Below are 18,800 nucleotides of genomic sequence, written 5' to 3' on the forward strand. Positions count from 1 at the left end.
GATTAACTAGGACACATTTGGATAATATAGAAAGAAGCAGATTATAGAGAGATTGGATATGGAGGGAGACAGTCTGCTTATTCTTGTATGCAGTGTTATAGCCTTGTCAGTTCCCGATATTGGAGACATAAGATGGGTGAGGTAATATCTTTTATTGGACCAACTTCTGTTGTTGAGAGAGACCAGATTTATGGCTTATTACAACAGTGTAACTCACTAAACCCCCTTTTTGTCCTCTGACTACGGGGGTGTAAATGGGCCACTTCACTGGAATGGTTCCTTAGAATGTGCACTAATTACTTTGGTAAACCAGGGGTTCTCAACCTTTTTTTTTTTTTCTGAAGCCCCCCAACATGCTATAAAAACTCCATGGCCCACCTGTGCCATAAAAACTGTTTTCTGCATATAAAAGCCAGGGTTGGTGTTAAGGGGTAGCAAGCAGGGCAGTTGCCTGGGGCTCCATGCCACAGGAGCCCACACAAAGCTAAGTTGCTCAGGCTTCTGCATCAGCTCCGGGCAGTGGGGCTCAGGGCCTGGAATTCAGCCCTGTATGGCAGGGCTTAGGCTTTCTGTCCTGGGCCCCAGTGAGTCTGTTACTGGTCCTGCTTGGCAGATCCCCTGCAACCTGCTTGTGGCTCCCCAGGGAGCCCTGGACCCCTGGTTGAGAACCACTGTGCTAAACTATCTATTCAATCTTGTATTTAGCTGCTTATCTTTCTGTCATTCTTGTGATCATAGTTGAATACTGTTCCTATTTCAGCATCATCACCAGAAGGAAGAAATAAATGAATCTGTTACTAAAATTATTTTCTCAAATCCATGTGGATATTAGCTTTTTACACCTAGAACAGAATCCTCTAGATTTATGCTCTCAAGTTTTAAGGAATCCTAACTTCTAGAAGATCTAATCATTATTTTTTGTGTCTGCCTTCTGTGATTATATGAAAACCTAACCTCAGGAGTGCTTTGGAGGTATTCTCTTGATAGCTCTATAGGTATTCAAGGGATGCTGTCAACTTGGGGGGGGAAAAATCACGTTTGTCTGAGAATTTTTTAACTCTTGTGGTTACAAGCAGAATCTTAAAATGACTATAGCTGAAAAACGCACGCAATTAAAAAAACCTTTATTTGACAGCATTTTGTATATAGGCAGTGCTGCAGTTTTCCTCTAAATAGTCAGTTTCTCTTTTACTGAAAAGACGTTTATAAATATGAATAGCAGGAAATTATTAACATTTGAAGGATTTCTTCAAAAATTAAGTGTATGAGAATTTTTTAAATTAAGCAATTTAAAAAGGTTCATGTTGAATGCTGCTTAAACTAATCTTTATCTTAAGATGTGGTGCCGTAGATAGAAAACCTAGAGCAGTGGTCTGCTTTGTTTGTCATAGAACAATTGCTAGCCTCACTGTATTGAGACCATCTTGTTTTGGTAGGATAATACTGGTGCACAGGTTGCAATGTATTATGTATTTAATGATGGCACTTGTACATTGCTTTTCCTCTGGTGCTTTAGAAAGGTGCATAAACATAGCTATTCCCATTTTGCAGATGGGAGTAACTGAAACATTAAAAAAAATTGAGTGAGTTGCCCAAGGTGTCACAGTAAGTCTATGGCAGAACTAAAAATATCATGTTTGTTTCTGGTGGCACCCACAACTATCTAGACACTACAAACCTGGAAAGGGCACAGTCCCTGCCCCTACGAGCTCTAAAAAGATAGACTGAGGGGCACATGGGAACACCAAAGTAAGTGTCCAGGTGGTGGTAGATTTGGTACTGATAACTTTAAAATGCATTATTAAAATATTATCAAGATCATCCCCAGTTATCATACAAGTTTGACATGGGATGTGTAGCAGCTTGTAGGCTTCATGATAACATGGCTTCTGCCGACTTCCCAAACCCAGTAAATTTCAGCCTTTTTCACTTAATGGATGATTCCACAAATCAGCTATAAAGAGCTACAGGTTATATACTACAGATCTGTAGGATTCATTTTGCCAAATTTAGCAACATATATTTACTAATTCTTGCTATGAAACTGCTTTTGATGAGTCTGCTTGTTCAGTCCTCTAAAATGATTTTTCAGACAAACTATAACAGATTTTTTAAATCGATAATATAGCTAAAATACATAAGGGTTTGTTTAAAAAGGGATGAAAGTTCATTTGAATTAACTAAAGGTGTGAATGTAAAGCAGATTAGTTAAACTGCATTAAACCTCTGTGTGGATGCATTCAGAATTAAAGGAGCCTTAGGACTTGTCTACGTGGCCCTACAGTTCAGACTGCGGGACTGTTAAATGCCCACACCAAAGTGCTGCATTGTAACTGCCCAATATGAATGCTGTTGGCACAAAGTAAAAGGTACCTGAGTCCTTCTGGAAGCTTTGATTTTTCATATTAAGAGCTTTAATATGTCCATTTCCATAGCTATATTCTGTCCACTTGTTTTGCTCATATTAATTGTCTATGCCCTTTAAGTAGCTTAAGTTGAGAAATGTAGGTTTTGTATGAAGGTTCTCTCTCTTACAGATAATGAGAAAGTTAGGCAGCTGCTTCTGGAAGGCGTGCCTGTGGAATGTGCTCACAGCTTTATCTGGGACCAGACTATCTGTAAGAACGTTACTGAAAATAAAATCCCAGAGCAGGTAACTAACAGCATGGATTACTCTAAAGAAACTGTGGGTTAACATCTTACTGCCCTTCCCTATAATCTGTACAGTGATGTTTAAAAATCAACCCTCCTGCAATTCACAAAGCAACAACTTCCTAATTTAATAGTGTTATGTTACTGAGATGAAGAGTCTCCAGTTCACTGGAGTCATCGTATGCAATATTCTTGCACAACCATTACAGTAATGCATTTTCATTCCTTAATTTATGCTTTGAAATATTGTTTTGCTGGCTTGTGTTTAGGATAAAATAATTCAATATCTTGCTCTTTCTCTTGTGCCTTTACACTAGGTAAAAGGGTCAGAGGCTCTAAGAGCTTCAGATCTGGTTGGGCGAGGATTCCCAGGGTGCAGGAACTAAGCAAGATAGCTCTAAGGCTGCCTTCCAAGGCTTTGCCTCTCAAACCCTGGTGTAGGGGCATTCTGGAGACTGGAAGGCCATGCCTGAAGCAGGGTTGGCTGTCTCCTTTACACATTTCTGCCCATTCTGCTCGTTCACAAGGTACTCCTCAAAATACAGAGGGAACAAGCTTCGGTGATATTGATAGGGCCAGTGCTGTAATCTGCAGGCAGCTGAGGATAGGTTGCCATAACTTAAGCTCTCGCTCCAGGGGCTGTAGAACAGTCCAGGATTGGGAGGGCTAAAAGGTGGCTTAAAGTCATTAGTTCCCACTCTCTCTGGGCTGCAACTTCTGGACTTTTGGAAATGTAAAAATATTTGTGACTAATTTCTGTATGAATTGGCATCATATTCCTTCAGATGACTAGCTTTGTGTAAATAATCAAAGCTCTTCTAAGGCATGACCTGTGTAGCCAAATCGAAATAACTGCATATAGGCAAAACAGAATGTTAACCATTTTGAACCTGGTGACGTTCTGCATGCTGCCATGAACTCGAGTGCTAACTACTCTGTAGAGCTATTAAAGCAGAAAGGAAATGTCAACAGACGTTACGTATTTTTGAAAATGGCTTAAGTATACCTTTAGTTCCTTGACCTTTGGAAATCAGGGGTTATAGCAAGAGATGATTGAGAATTCTTGGGTGCCATTTTGGTTTACGTTTATGCCACTGGTTATGAAGTTGGTTATAAAGCAATGCTCGGAACCAAAGATTCCTTTTTCTTGTAGCTACTGAATCCTAAAAATGATACAACTCAGCTGTTGCTCGGCGTGGTGAGTGAGAAATTGTCTGAAAGCAGCTAGTCTGTTGCACAGCAAACATTTAAACACTTATGGGAAAAGCCCTTAAATATTAAATTATAGTACAGTATTTCTCTCTCTCATACAAGCTGTCTGGTAGTCAGATTTTCACAACTTGTTTACTAATGGGGTTTCTTCAGAAGTTGGCATTTCTACTTTGTTACCTTCGACTTCAGTACCTGCTCCGCAATACAATAGCATGAATAACCTGTGCAGAATTCAGATTACCAACTTTCACTGTCTATAATAAGGAAATCACTGTGTGTGCGTGTGTATAACTGTAATAACTTATTGAAAAAAGAAAAATGACTATTAAATTATTGAGCATTTTTCCAACTGCTTTTATCCCCTTTCAGGATCTAAACCATATGAGAGGTGAACTATTGGTACCTGGCTCACAGCTTGACTTGGGGCCTTGTGAATCCAAGATTCCTATACTCTTGGTTCAGCAGCCAGGGAAAGTGGCTGGTGAAGATCGACCAGGATGGGGAAGTGGCTGGGATATCTATGTCCCAAAGGGCTGGGGCATGGCTTTCTGGATTCCTTTTGTAAGTGGCTTTCATTACAAATTGTAGGCAAATATGACAGGTTATAAGTTCATTTACTCTGATACGTACATATTGGGGAAGACTTGTCCTTGTGCAACCCAGTTACAACTCCTGGGTCAAAAATTCAGTTTAAAGAGAGCAGATGAATATTGTCATGAAAGTGACTTGGTGTGTGTTTAAAAATATTTAAAACAGTCTACTATTGTGTCCACTTCAGTTATTGCACCTATAATGGGCGTTTGACAGAGCATGAAATGAGGCTTTATAAGGGGGCAGAGTGAGCAGGCCAGTACTGCTTTATAGTTTTTCAGCTTTCATGTTTGTAAGGTTATATTTCTTTAAAAGATAAAATAAATGCAAAAGTTTAAGGAAAGAGGTATATTCTGAGAGTTTGCAAAGGTTCTTATTTGGTACTTACTGCCATCTGCATAGCCTACCTAGCCTTATGTCAACCTCACCATCATGCTGCCTACCGAGGGGTCTTGCTGAACACAGGTTGGAGATCTCTGATTTCACGAGACCTGAAACAGGAGAGCAAATTTTTTAAATTATGCTGAATGCTCTTACCTTGCTGTTTGGAACATTCCGCTCTTATAATTTAAAGAGGATGGTTTATTGTGCTTGTCTGCAGTTCGCTATATAGTTCTGTGCATATGGATGGAACAATTGTGGTGATCTGTTGTATAATAAAAGGTAACTGAACAACAGCTTTGCAGAGATATTATAACACTTGTGCCAATACTTGTAGTAAGAATTTTTGAAATCTTTCTCTAGGTTTGTTGATGGTTTTTGAGCATTAACTAGCATTTCGTTCAAATGAGTCTTTAGGATGTGACAGCCATACTTTAACTACATCTTCAAAACTAAGGTGATAGAAGCTCAGTACTGTCAGAGTATCACCTAAGGAGTTCTCCAAGATACTTCAGTTAGGTGCATTAGAAAAATACTAATGTTATTACCTTATAGGTATATCGAGGCGCACGAGTAGGCGGCTTGCAAGAGGGTTTGAAACATTCTGAATATAAAAGAACACCTCACGTTCCAAATGACTTCCCAGACTGTCCTGCTGGAATCCAGTTTGCCAAAGAACTAGAAAACATTCTTCTTGAAAAATTCAAGAGGTGAAGTTAATTTTTCCAAGATTGATTGATTGATTTGCCACTTTAATGGAAACTTGATATGCCTTAAAATTATCTGTTGCTCAGTTCAGTTTCTAGACTTGTGATTTGTGATGAAGCTTTGTTAGTGTTTTAAATCCCACTATAATATGAAACAAAAATCCAGGTTATGTAGACTAAGTGCTGTCCCCTGAATAGGGTGCACAAATTAACTAAAACCTTATTCCCAGAGTTCTGTTCAGAAAAAAGCTGTAATATAATTGTGCAAAGTAAATAAAAGCATACATTTCAAGTTCCATTAGCAACTTCTAGGGGAAAACCAGCATCCACCAAATGGAGAAGGATAAAATTGGTAACAAGACACTTTGGTGTCATCTATTAGATAGGGTGCAAGAAACTATAGAGAGCACAGCAATTAAGCTCATTAAAGCACTTGGGTATATTTATTTTCCCAAGTAAACAAATGATTATATTCTAATTCTTTGCCTTGGAATTTGGAACAAGCAGAAGTACTTTCTGGGGAGATAATTGTCAGAAGTTTTGCCTGCTGCCGGGGATGAGAGGCTAGGGAGAAGACTGAGTAATATCAGGCACAACAGCGCCAACCAGGGTGGATTTGATTTAAATCAAAGTGATTTAAACCACTGGTCAGGAAGACTCGATTTTAATCATGGATTTCTACATAAAAGTGCATTTTTGTTGGTTGTTATAACCTTAATACATAATCTTCACAACTCAGAGATGGATGTAGGTTTCATTTTTAGAAGGTATAGCTATACATTTTTAAACAGTGATTTATTTTGAAAACTTTTCAGACTAGGTTTACAGCTATATCAGAAAATGAATGATTGTTTGGTTATTTCATTTACCAAAGGTAATTGAAGCAGATAGTTCACCTCCCAATGACTTCATAAATATCTTTAATTCAACAGGTTAATCGTTAATATTTGGAGGATTTTCTTGCCATTCTGTATTGAGAGGAGAACATCACCAGATAGACATTTAAATTGTTCTATTTAACTAAAACAACTGTGTTCTGGATTTTTTTCTTTAACAGCAAACCTGTAATATTTTAACAAAACAAGCATATGAATTTTTGAATTTAAACACTTTTAACTAAACATTTTTTTTAAAATTAAGTTTGTTTTTGTTAAACTTGTTTTTAACTGAAATAGTTAAATGAAATAGTCTGTTTAATTTGTGTGTGTGTTGTGTGTGTTTTTGTTTTTTGTTTTTTAAAATGTCAGCCAGGTCAACATGAAAAACTTAAAATATTGGCTTCTGCAGCTAACTCAGTTGTCTTCACTTTCATTTTCCTGTTCGTTCATAATCTGGAAAAGAGAAACAAGCTTTCCTGCTTTTTCAGGTCCCAAATGATTTCTCAATTTGGAATGAATTAGTCTAAAGGAAGAAAATATTCTTTCTACACTGGTAGAAGAAGCTATTGCTGTTAGAAGTGATATTATCACTTCAACAGTCTGAATCCAAGTGCTTAAGTGACTTCCACCAGTTCACTGGTGTGTCTTTCTTTAAAACATCAGCAAACCTATTTCTTGAATGTTTCACCTTTAGCTCTGAAGTTTATTATGGTTGGCATTATGGAAGGATGATTGCTGAATGTCCATGTCATAGGCCATGTCATGTCATAACTAATTCTTCTTCAGCAGTTAAGGTTTGACCCTGGTACTAAGTTATGAGAATATTTGCAAGAAAATGAACTGGAGATAGTGCTTGTCCCATTCATTTTTTTTAATGCTTGTAATTTAACTCTGCCATTGCATATTTCTCTTTTTAAGATCTCGCTCAGTTCCTTCCAAAGTCAACAGCGTCAGCAATAAAACAGCTATTTCCCTGCACTTTGTTCAAGGCTACAGAAATAGGCTTCCGGGTACTCAGCATGTGTTCAGCATTTCTCTTAAGCCCAATGTTGAGAACTTTGGCTTTGACAGTGCCATCTATTTTTTCACGATTTTGTTCAAACTGTCATCAGATTAGGCCAGTTCTTGATATAGGCTCAAAACAGCCCACTACTGAGTTCCATTGCACATCTTGTAGGAGAGTTAGCTTGGTTCCTCCCACTTTTTTCCGAGCAGCTGCTGCAAAGTAGTTTTTATGGAAGTATTGCAATTTCAACAACATTAGCCTTTATTTCTGGAACACTGAAGTCTTTGGCTAGGAAGTGCATCAAATGAGAACTGCAACTGTATGGTGTTAGCTTGGGACTCTCTTCTAAATTTCTTCTCACCTTGGATACATTTGCAGTATTGTCCATGACCAAGCTGCATGCTAGACATTTGAATTTTTTTTTCACCGTTTGTTATAGTTTTTACTGCTGCTACTTGTAAGTATTCTGCTGTGTGTGCATTTTCTGATGTATCAATTGTTTCTATGAGAGACACATTCCCTTCTGTTGTCACACAAGCACAGACAACAGGATCATTGTGGACATTGCTCCAGCCATCAAGACTCAGGTTAACAATTTCACCCTCTAGTTCTTTTGCACACTGCTCATTTTCTTTCATACACTTTATCCAGCAATTTGCCTGCAACATCAGCCCTGCTGGGTGGACTGTATCTTGGTCTTAATGGCTGAACCATGTTAATGAAGTGTTGATTTTCAGTCGTACGGAAATGAGAGTTTGTTGCATAAACAAACTGGGCATTTTTTGATCAATTACCTCTTTTTGTAATTCACTGGTTCTTATCACAAACTTACCTGTGGTTGTTTCTGGATAATGGAGTGAGTTTGTTTTTCTTTTTGCTACTGGTGATATACTGTGGCTATGTGACATACATGATTTATCACTGAAATGAAACACTATCATTGGCAGATAACTCCTGAAACTATAGAAAATGATGGTGATCTTGAAGGTGGATAGTCTTCAGAATCCTGTATGTTGAGGATGGAGTCTCCTAAACAAAATAAATAACTGCATTGACTTATTATTACCATAGTACTCATTTAATATTGCTCATTGCATTCACTGACACTCAATACTACTTTAAAGGTGAAATTGTAAAAGGAAGATCTGCCTATTTCAGCTATTTATTTTTTATCACAACTGCATCTAAAATAATAGTACCATAGAGTAACAACTCTATTTTTTTTTTTTGCTCAAACGTGAGAATTCAGGAGTAGTCCAGAAGGCTGACCGGCAGTCCTTAAGAAGTATGAAATAAAAAGTTTACCAACCTGAAGATCCTGCATGTTCAGACATGTTCCTTTCATCATCTTCAACACAGCTTCCTCCTGAGAAGGAACACTTCTCATGATGTTTCATTCAGGCAATCAGGCTTTGTATATCTTTGTTGCACTGTTTGCATTTTGCAGACATCTGTCTTATCCACAGGTAGAGGAACTTTATTAAAATATTCCCAGATTGGGTCTCTTTTACGGCCTGCTGCCACTATAGGTTTTCCCTTCTAGTGAGAGCATGATATTGTAGATTGCAAATCAATGAAGGCTACACTCAGACCTCAAGACTTCTGGAATATGCCGCTCAAACAGTTTCACTTTTGTTTCTACTGCCTGTCCCTCCCTTCTCACATTCATCTCCAGACTTCTTCTCCTTGTCCAGGCCTGTTTCACCCCCAACAATCTTCTATTCATTAAACTTTTTGAAACTTTGTACTTTTAGACAGAGATAAGGGATTGACTTTGTGTACACAAAATTGCAGAGGGACAGTAGGGTTGAGGTCTGTTGTTTCTCACCTCTATATATTTATTTATTTAAAACATTTTTGCTGTTTAACAAGCGTATTATCTCTGAAGAGACAAATCCACAGTTTGAGAACTGCAAAACTAAGCATCTCTGATGGTATCTTCTAGACTGAGCACTGAGTCCCATTGGGTAGATAGAAAGATTAACCTAAATCTATACAGAAGCCCCTGGAACCCTGTAAGATTGGATCCCTAATCCATGAACTATTGGAACTTATTTACCAAACTTTTCTTAAACATTATATGACTATATTGTCTCATGCTATAGAATTAGAATTTATAATCCCTATTCCATGATGAGATACATGGTAGCTCAAAGATGTTTTAATTAAAACATCTTTAGATACATTTTCCCTCAAAGCATTTTATCAAAAAAAAATATATTTTTTAAATCATTGATTTTTATCCGCCCTGGTGCCAGCGAAGAAGTAGACCTCTTGCAGTGCAGTACCCTTACACTCCAGAAGTACAGATACGTGGCAGTTTTGTATGGAACTCAAATATCCAGAGATTCAGAATTCCTGCTTAACAAGATTAAAGAGTTAACTGCCCATCTTTTTTTATTTTTATTTTTTTAAAAGCTTATTAAAATAAAAGTTAAAAAGATGCTCGGTTATTAGTTATTTGGTAAACTGGGCCCTGTCACTTTAATTTTTTCTAATGATTTGCAAGTTGCTGAATAGATTATTCTCCTTTATCCGGCATTTCAGCATCGTAATTTTGTTTTATTCTTGAGGTGAACTGTAATTAACATTTGTTTCATTGCTTCCAAGTTATGGGACCTTTTTTATGTTTCCTCCTTTCTTTTAGACGCCCACCTGCAAAAAGGCCAAACTATGTCAAACTTGGCACCCTGGCACCTTTCCTCTGTCCGTGGGGGCAACTAACCAGGGACTGGGAAGTAAGAAACAAAGCTCAGGAAGAATCTGTGATTACTTCATCCGCAGACAGTAAGAGCTGTGCAACTGAAAGGCAGGTTCCTTGTGAGCCCAAACCTGGACAGATTATAGAAGATTCTCAGGGTGACATGGTGGAAGAAATGACACAAATTCAAAATTTATGCAAAGAAGATGGAGCTGCAACAAGTAGTGACTTCTTTGTTCTCAGGTATGTGGGAGTGACTTACCAGTAAGTTAAGAGGGAATGACTTACTGGCAAGTCATGAGGACCCACCATCTAATTGAGTCCTCTGGCTTCCGGAGGGGAATGGGAAGTGTATTCTGACCTGGTGGATCTCTACCCAGATGGGTAGAACCTGCTGTGATTGGAAGTAAGCCATTCTCCTACCCTTCCTCAATGGGGAGTGACTGACTGCAGTGGGGAGCCTCTTTTAATAAGCAGTTTGAGTTGGTACTTGCTTTGGAGTGGCCCTATATTGCCTGCCTCCAGTGGGAAGGATATTTGGAGGGCTCAGAGAGCCATTGGTAGGGAGAAAGTGGCATATTTTAATAAAGAAATGTATAAATGATTAAAAGGAGAAGGAAACGTGCACCTAAACATCTATTTAAAAAGGATTTTAATTAAATTTAATTAATTTAAATTTTAATTTAATTAATTTTAAAAGCTCCAGTTTAAAAACTCTTGATACATTTACTTGTATTCCCATCTCTAATGCATAGATACAGACAGTTGCTCTCACTGCTCTTGTTTCTATAGAGTGAATGGAGATCTCACGTGACTTGTAGAACACTGATTAAGCAAGATAAAGCCATGCTAGAGCACTTGAAGAGAAATGCCTGGGTGTGGGTGGCTCATTTTGCATAGCATCATATGAAAATAATAAAACTGAAGAAAAGCAAATCTGGCTTCAAGCAAATTTGAAGCCAAAAGCGCTGATAATGTAACTGATTTTTAAGTGGATTGTGCCCTTTTCAGTGAACAGTTCTATACTTATGTTTGTGTTCTTTTTTTTAATTTTAAGAGCTTTACAAAGGCTGTCCTAAGGAATACTTTTTTTAATCATTAATTTACGATGACACTTCTGAGTTTTTATTGTACTTTGTTGAGCATCCCTAATGCATCTTTTAAACTTCAAACAGGAACAGAAAACTATTAAAGCAGTTATCAGCCAGGTGCCGGCCTAGCTGTGGGAAAGGTCAGAGGGTATGCTCTGCTTCAAAACTTGGACAGAAGGAAATGACTGAAGATGCCCTCTTACCGATCTTGAAGTGCCACCCCAGGGTGCTGGTGTGGGTCAGCTTGTCCCTGCTAAGAAAGGGCAGCCCTGAATTACATGCCATGATATGCATTCCAACACAGGAGGATCTTCTACAGCTTAGCAAAGACCAGCTCTTCTGTGGTCCTCAAGAACCCAAACACAGTGACATATTCAAACACAAGATACTGAAACTAAAAGAGAGAAAAAAGAGAGGGAACAATGGGAAGGCTCTAGAAAGTGGTGCTTCTGATGCGCTGGAGGCAAAGACAGTTGAGGAGCCTAAAGAACTAATACTTGGCTTGTGGCCTGACTCTCTACCAGATCTTACTTCACATTGCTCTAGAATTCTTTTAGGGTTTGTCACTCAAGGGGATTTTTCATTAGCTGCTGGCTGTGGAGAAGCCCTGGGATTTGTTAATTTGACAGGATTACTACATATGTTATCCAGTCAACCAGCCGATAAAAAAGGGCTTGTTTTGTTAAGAACTCCAGCATCTCTGCAGTACAGATTTGCTAGACTTAGTATTGAGGTATAAGCATCATATTTGTAATGAAATAATGTACAAATATTACCAAAAGTTATTCCTTTGAATCTCAAGAAATGCTTGTGTACCCCATGTTTGCAATGGGTAGTTTATTTTCCATCAAACTAATCTGTTAATGAACTAAGCTGTTGATCATTTATAATGTTTGTATAGCTCAAATGTTTTCTTTTCTTCTGAATGTCTGTCTATATCAGTTTCTGTTTTAAGACATACGTTGACTTTTGCATCCAGAAACACTTTCTTTATGCTGATATTGTTTTTCTAATGGCCATACTATTTTTTTGTTGTTGTTCCAATGCAGTTGAAGCCAACGATATCAAAGATCTTTTTCACTTTTACAGTGTTTCACTTCAAAAGACTTCTGGTCATATGGCTGCTGGACTCCGATTACAGTTCATGCTTCTGGTAAATGCATGCCATCTGGGTCCTGTGTATGTAGCAATCAGCTTTTCAGGGCCCATTCAGTCTTGCAGCTGAACAGGTCTGGCTCCTACAGAGTCAAGTTCTGTAACCACCTCTAGCATAGACAGTGCAGATGACTTATTTTTATTGAAACAATTCAATGCTTAAATGGAACATAAATAATAACTTTCCACATTTAAAGGCTGTGAAACACTGACTGCAACATGTGCTGGAACCTGTATCATCCAAAATGCAAACTTTTTTCTTTCTGGGTCAGTGTGAACTTATTAAAAAGGCATTTTCTTTTGAGAATAAACATTTTTTCATTATCAAGAAAAGTGGGTTTGGCCTACTGTGTGAAGAGAACTCTTTGAAAATTGGAATCTGAACTATGTCATTTAAAGGTGCACTGAAATGCTTTAAATGAGACGCTTAAGATCCTGCACTTCGTGTGAAGTAATGCAAATTAGTGGTTACCACTCAACAAAGAGATGTTAACATTGTGGATAGTTGTTTGCATATTGGACAGATGTTTGTTTTCAATGTCAGTCAAAACAGCTAACAATGTTAGGAACCATTAGGACAGGAATAGATAATCAGACAGAAAATATAATGCCACTATATAAATCCATGGTATGCCCACACCTTGAATACTGCATGCAGTTCTGGTCACCCCATCTAAAAAAAAGTTATATTAGAATTGGAAAAAATACAGAGATGGGCCACAAAAATGATTAGGGATATGGAACAGCTTTCATATGAGGAGAGATTAAAAAGACTGGGCTGTTCATCTTAGAAAAGAGATGACAAGGGTATGAAAGAAGTCTATAAAATCATGAATGGTGTGGGGAAAGTGAATTAACGAAATGTTAGTTACCCTTGCATATAACACAGGACCTAGGAGTCACCCAACGATATTAATAGGCAGTAGGTTTAAAAGAAACCTAAGGAAGTGTTTCTTCACACAACACCCAGTCAACATGTGGCACTCTATGCCAGGAGATACTGTGGAGGCCAAAAACATTAACTGAGTTAAAAAAAGAGAAGCTCATTGAGGATAGATCCATCTGTGACTTGTAGCCAAGATGCTCAGGGCCACAACCTTATGCTCTGGGGTGTGTCTAATTCTCTGACTGTGAGAAGCTGGGACTGGATGATGGGATGGATAACTCACCCTGAAGCATCTGGCCACTCTTGGAAGACAGGACCTTAGGCTAGATAGACGAGTGGTCTGATCTAGTATGCCCACTATAAAGAGAAAACATGGGTTACACTTAATAAATAAATATACTTTGAAACATGAGCTGAAAATCAGTTTTTTACTCGCCTGCCTAGAAAAGAGTTATTTCATCTAACTTATTTAACACCTTAAATAGTTGAAGAGCTTCTTTAAGTGTGGGGGGTATCAGCTGTTGCAGGGGAGAAATAAAACCCTGAACTCAACTCTTGGAAGTTAAAAAGTCTTCAGTTCATCTTTAACCCCAATAACAAATAATTGTATCTTATACTTGTTTTCTTTTGCTAGTTTGGGATTTCTAATGGTTCTTTTTAATGTGAATTTAGTCTTTGTGAAATGTGCTATAACCTGCAATTGTGCATCACTACACTCTTCAGCATTTATATGTATACGTACACACACAGAAAATGTTTTAAGATGTTACAGTTCACCCTTGAAAATGACAGCCTTAAACTTCCAGCCATTCTTGAGTTAAGGAGCTCTGACAATTGTAAAATGGACAATCATGTAGGAGTGTGCTAATACAATTTGTAGATGACACAAAGATGAGAGGTATTGCCAATATGTAGGACCATCCCTAGGGGGTTGTGGGTCCGGGGCAGAATAGTGCAAAGTGCAAGGTCATGCACTTAGGGGCTAACAAGAATTTTTGCTATAAGCTGGGTATATACATATATCACTTGGGAATAACAGAATAGAGACCTGAATGTATTGGTTGATCACAGTATAACTATGAGCTGTCAGTGTGACACAGCTGTGAAAAAGGCTAAGGGAATCCTAGAATGCATCAAGAGAGGTGTTTCCAGTAGAGTTAGGAAAGTTATTACCATTATACAAAGCCCTGGTGAGACCTCATCTGGAATATTGTGCAATTCTGGTCTCCCATGTTTCAGAAGGATTAATTCAAAATGGAACAGGTGCAGATAAGGGCTAGTAGGATGATCAGAGGAATGGAAAACCTACCTTACAAGAGGAGACTTGAGCATGGCTTGTTTATCCTAATAAAAATAAGGCTGAGGAGAGAGATGATTGATCTCTCTAAGTTTAACGGAGGGATGGACACTAGGGAGGGAGAAGAGATATGGGTCTGTTGTTGGCACGAGAACAAGTGAATATAAACTGTCATCAATAAGTTGAGGCTTGAAATCAGATGAGTTTCTAACCATCAGAGGAATAAAGTTTGGCATAGCAGTGCTTCCTTTGAGGCTTTCACTTCCCTTGACTTTGGTACAGTCAGGGCTTGTCTACACTGGAGAGTTGGAGTGCTGGTGGTGGCTTTACAGCACTGCAACTCACTCACTGTCCATGCTTGAGTGCCACACTGAGAACTATGACCCTTACCCTCTGCACTCAACCCCCATCACCATGCAGTATAGGCATCCTGAAGTGCAGCAGTCATTGTACAGCACTCTAGACAGGACATATTCAAACCTGTGACTGTACAGTTCCCCACCGCACCCCCCTGCCCTTTTAGGTTCCCAAAATGTTGTGTGTCTGTCAAGAAAGTTATTTTCTTTTCAGTAGATGAATTCTTGCTGTGAAAACAGTCTTTATATTGCAGAAAGTCCAAAGATACCTAGCCCAGAAAAGAAAACAGGCACTGCAAATCAAGCTTAGGAAGAAAACAGATTCCCTACAAAATTGTAACCACTGCAGTTCACTCCCGTGCAAGCACCAAAATTAACTTAGTTGGTTTTCAGCTCATTCCGCCCTCAAGCATCCCTAATGCCTGAAGCCCGTGCGGGCCTCTCTAGTAGCCCTGCTCTCTGGCTGTGTCAAATTCAGCTTCAGCGTTGAACCTCGAGGTGCCATCCGCCTGACTGTAATCTTACCCTTTCCTCACAATAGTTATGGAGGGTACAGCATGCGGATAAACCACTGGGATCTGCTTTCCCTCAGTCTAGCTCCCATTACAGAATCACCAACCCCCGGTAAAAGCAGCCAAAGAACACTCCACAGTCATTCGGCACGGCTATCTGTTTTGACACAAGTCCTTTGCTCTGTCAAAGCTTCCCTGTAAAGGTTCATGACAAGGCATTAACAGGTAAGCGGGGTCTCCAAGGATCACAATGGGCATTTCAACGTCCCCTACTGTGATCTTCCGGTCTGGGAAAAAAGTCCTGGCCTGCAGCTTCCTGAACAGGCCAGTGTTCCGAAAGATGCGTGCATCATGCACCTTTCCAGGCCACCCTGTGTTAATGTCAATGACATGCCACGGTGATCCACAAGCGCCTGGAGAACCATAGAGAAATACCCTCCCTCCTCTGTGACTGAGGAGCAATTTAGGCAGGAAAAGCGGAAGGCAGGTGCAGTGCGTCCTGCAGCCAGAGGAAGTTTCTGGGAGTGGGTCTGACCCAGCCCCAGCTGCTCCTTGAAGGGGAAAAGGAAGTCCCATCATCCCCAGCCCAGCCAGGACTAACAGCTGAGCCGGCGCAGGGTAGGAGCCACTGGCGGGGGCTGTCCCCAGCCCCGGGGTGATTTACCTCTCCACCAGCTGCTCTGGGTGCCCCAAATGATGTGCCCATGCTGCTGGGGTAGGGCGCATGACCATTCTTGCTGCGTTCCTTTGTCTCCCCATCAGAAAGTTATTTTTCTGCAGAGAAGCAAAGAAATATGAGGGGGACATGAATTCTGTGAAAGCATAGTGGTGCAAAACTCCCCCAGGAGAAATGTCCACTTGCATGTAGGTGGTCCAGTTTGCAAGACTGTGCCTTCACTCCCTTCAAATGTGACTCAGGATGGTGTACTGTCTTCCCCTTCATCCCCTGGACAGATTTGTTCAGCTCCCTCTGCTGGTCCTAGACTCCTTGTAGTGGTGGATGTCCACCGAATGTTTGCCAGTATGTTCCCTTTGCTTGGCCCTTACCAACCAAGTCAGTTGTTATTGACGCCTCCCTGATGGGTTGGGGGTGGGAGTACACCTGAGGCCTCACTCTATATCCATGTACTGGAGCTTCGGGCCATCTACAAAGCATGTTGCACTTTTCAAGACAGTATCAGACACTCAGTGGTTCACATACTTACTGACAATACCACCACAATGTTTGTACTATGTGAACAAACAAGGGGGCTGCACACTCCAGAGTGCTCTGACTAGAGGCAACCAATCTGTGGTACTTCTGCATCAAAGAGAACATTACTCCAATAGCCGTCCACTTGCCATGGGTACAGAATCATTTCACAGACCATCTCAGCCGGTTATTTTTCCCTGAATCACAAGTGGTCCCTGAAGATGAGTGTCCTCTGGATTGCTTTTGCAGTGTGGGGCATTCTCACCATTGACCTGCTTGCTAGAAGAGAAAATTGGAAATGTTGTCAGTTCTGCTCTCTTAGGGTGTGTGCAAGGGGAGGCTCAGTCTGGGCTCCCTCTCTGACATCTTCCACTGAAGTTCGCAGTCAACTCTCCTATACACCTTTTCCCCATCCTAATCATTCCTCGGTTCACTCTCAAGCTTAAAGCATGTCAGGCCAAGCTCATTCTCTTTGCCCTGATATGGCCAACACAGTGCTGATTATCCGACCTTCTCACACTATCAGTTTGATCTCCTGTACCACTTTCTCTTCATCCCAAACTGCTCACTTTGAATCACAGCTGCACTTTGCATCCCATGTTCTGCTCCCTGCATCTCACAGTGTGGCTGCTGTATGGTTGAATGAAGATGAAGTGCGGTGCTCAGCAGCTGTCCTCTACCAGGATGGCTTACTTAGCAAAGTAAAGGAGGTGTCAGTGTGGTCCTTGGCCTGTGGGATCCAGCTGACACAGACTTCTATTCAGGACACCTTGGAGTACCTGCTACACCAGGGGTAGGCAACCTATGGCACGTGTCCCGAAGGCAGCACGCGAGCTGATTTTCAGTGGCACTCACACTGCCCGGGTCCTGGCCACCGGTCCGGGGGGGCTCTGCATTTTAATTTAAATTTAAATTAAGCTTCTTAAACATTTTTAAAATCTTATTTACTTTACATACAACAATAGTTTAGTTATATATTATAGACTTACAGAAAAAGACTTTCCCCATCCCCAGGGAACCTGAAACTGATGGTCACCAGTGGCCTGGAGTGGAGCAGCCAGCAGAAGCTGAGGGGTCCTCTCTGCCCCACATCACTGGCAGACAGCTGGCAGCTGTCTGCTGGTGATGGGGGAGGAAAGGAGCCCTCAGCTAGCCAGGCCGGCTGAGGGGAGCGGGGAGGCAGGGGATGGGAGAGATAAGGGGGTGGAGAGGAGCCGGCAGTTTGGGGTGCAGCACAAATGGAGTGGCCTGGACTGGGACTCGTTTTGAGTGTGGGCCCTGTGCCAAAATGCCGCTGACGCCATTATAAACCCAGTACTGCTTCTTGTGTCAGAAAACCACATTCTTGGTAGCAATTACATCTGCAAGGAGAGTGCGTGAATTGCAGATGCTGAAGGCAGGACATTTTTACACACAATTCTCCTAAAACAAGGTAACTTTATAACTACACCCACAATTTTTGTCTAAAGTGGTCTGTCAGTTTCATTTGAATCAGGCAGTATATTTGCCTGTATTTTTTCCTAAGTCACATTTAGCTCCCGAGGAGCAGTATCTATATACTTTGGATGTCAAGCAATGTCTAGAATTCTATCAGGATAGGACTGAATCATTTCATACTTCGCCTTGCCTGTTTGTGTCATATGCACACTGCACAATGGGTCAAGTGGTCTCTTCACAGATCATGTCTAGATGGATAACATCTTGTATTAAGACTGCATATGAGAAGCTTTGGCTATGCCTTCTCAGTGGATATGAGCTCATTCAACAAGAGTGTAAGCAATGCAAATAACATTCCTATGTTATTTCCATATTGGATATTTGCAGGGGCGGATCTATGTATTTTGCCACTCCAGCAGTCAGTCGGCTTTCGGCGGCATGCCTGCTGGAGGTCCACTGGTAATGCGGATTTGGTGATATGCCTGCAGGAGGTCTCGTGCCTTTGGCGTACCCTCTGCCAAATTGCTGCCAAAGCAGTAGGACCGGTGGACCTCCTGTCAAGGTATGATTCCCCCACTCTGAACCTTAGCATCCAAAAGATGGGGTACCTGCATGAACCCCGCTAAGCTTAATTACTAGCTTAGAAATGATAGAGCTGCCACCACCCAAAAATATAGTGTTTTGTGACACTTTCTGGCCCCCAAACCCTTCCTCCCCAAGACCCAAACCCCTTGGCTCTCAAAACA

General features: G+C 40.5%; 1 protein-coding gene across 1 annotated transcript in view; it reads left to right on the forward strand.

Annotated features, from left to right (window-relative positions):
- Positions 1-12,707, forward strand: part of POP1 (POP1 ribonuclease P/MRP subunit) — a 51,679-nt gene extending 38,972 nt beyond the window's left edge. The window contains exons 13-17 of the mRNA XM_075063126.1: positions 2,538-2,653; positions 4,234-4,425; positions 5,392-5,546; positions 10,075-10,371; positions 11,304-12,707. Of these exons, the coding sequence (XP_074919227.1) occupies positions 2,538-2,653; positions 4,234-4,425; positions 5,392-5,546; positions 10,075-10,371; positions 11,304-11,958 (1,415 nt within the window). The 3' untranslated portion in view covers positions 11,959-12,707. The remainder of the gene's footprint in view (positions 1-2,537; positions 2,654-4,233; positions 4,426-5,391; positions 5,547-10,074; positions 10,372-11,303) is intronic.
- The last annotated feature ends 6,093 nt before the right edge of the window (positions 12,708-18,800 follow it).

This window comes from Chelonoidis abingdonii, chromosome 2, assembly GCF_003597395.2.
Source record: "Chelonoidis abingdonii isolate Lonesome George chromosome 2, CheloAbing_2.0, whole genome shotgun sequence".
Lineage (NCBI taxonomy): Eukaryota > Metazoa > Chordata > Testudines > Testudinidae > Chelonoidis > Chelonoidis abingdonii.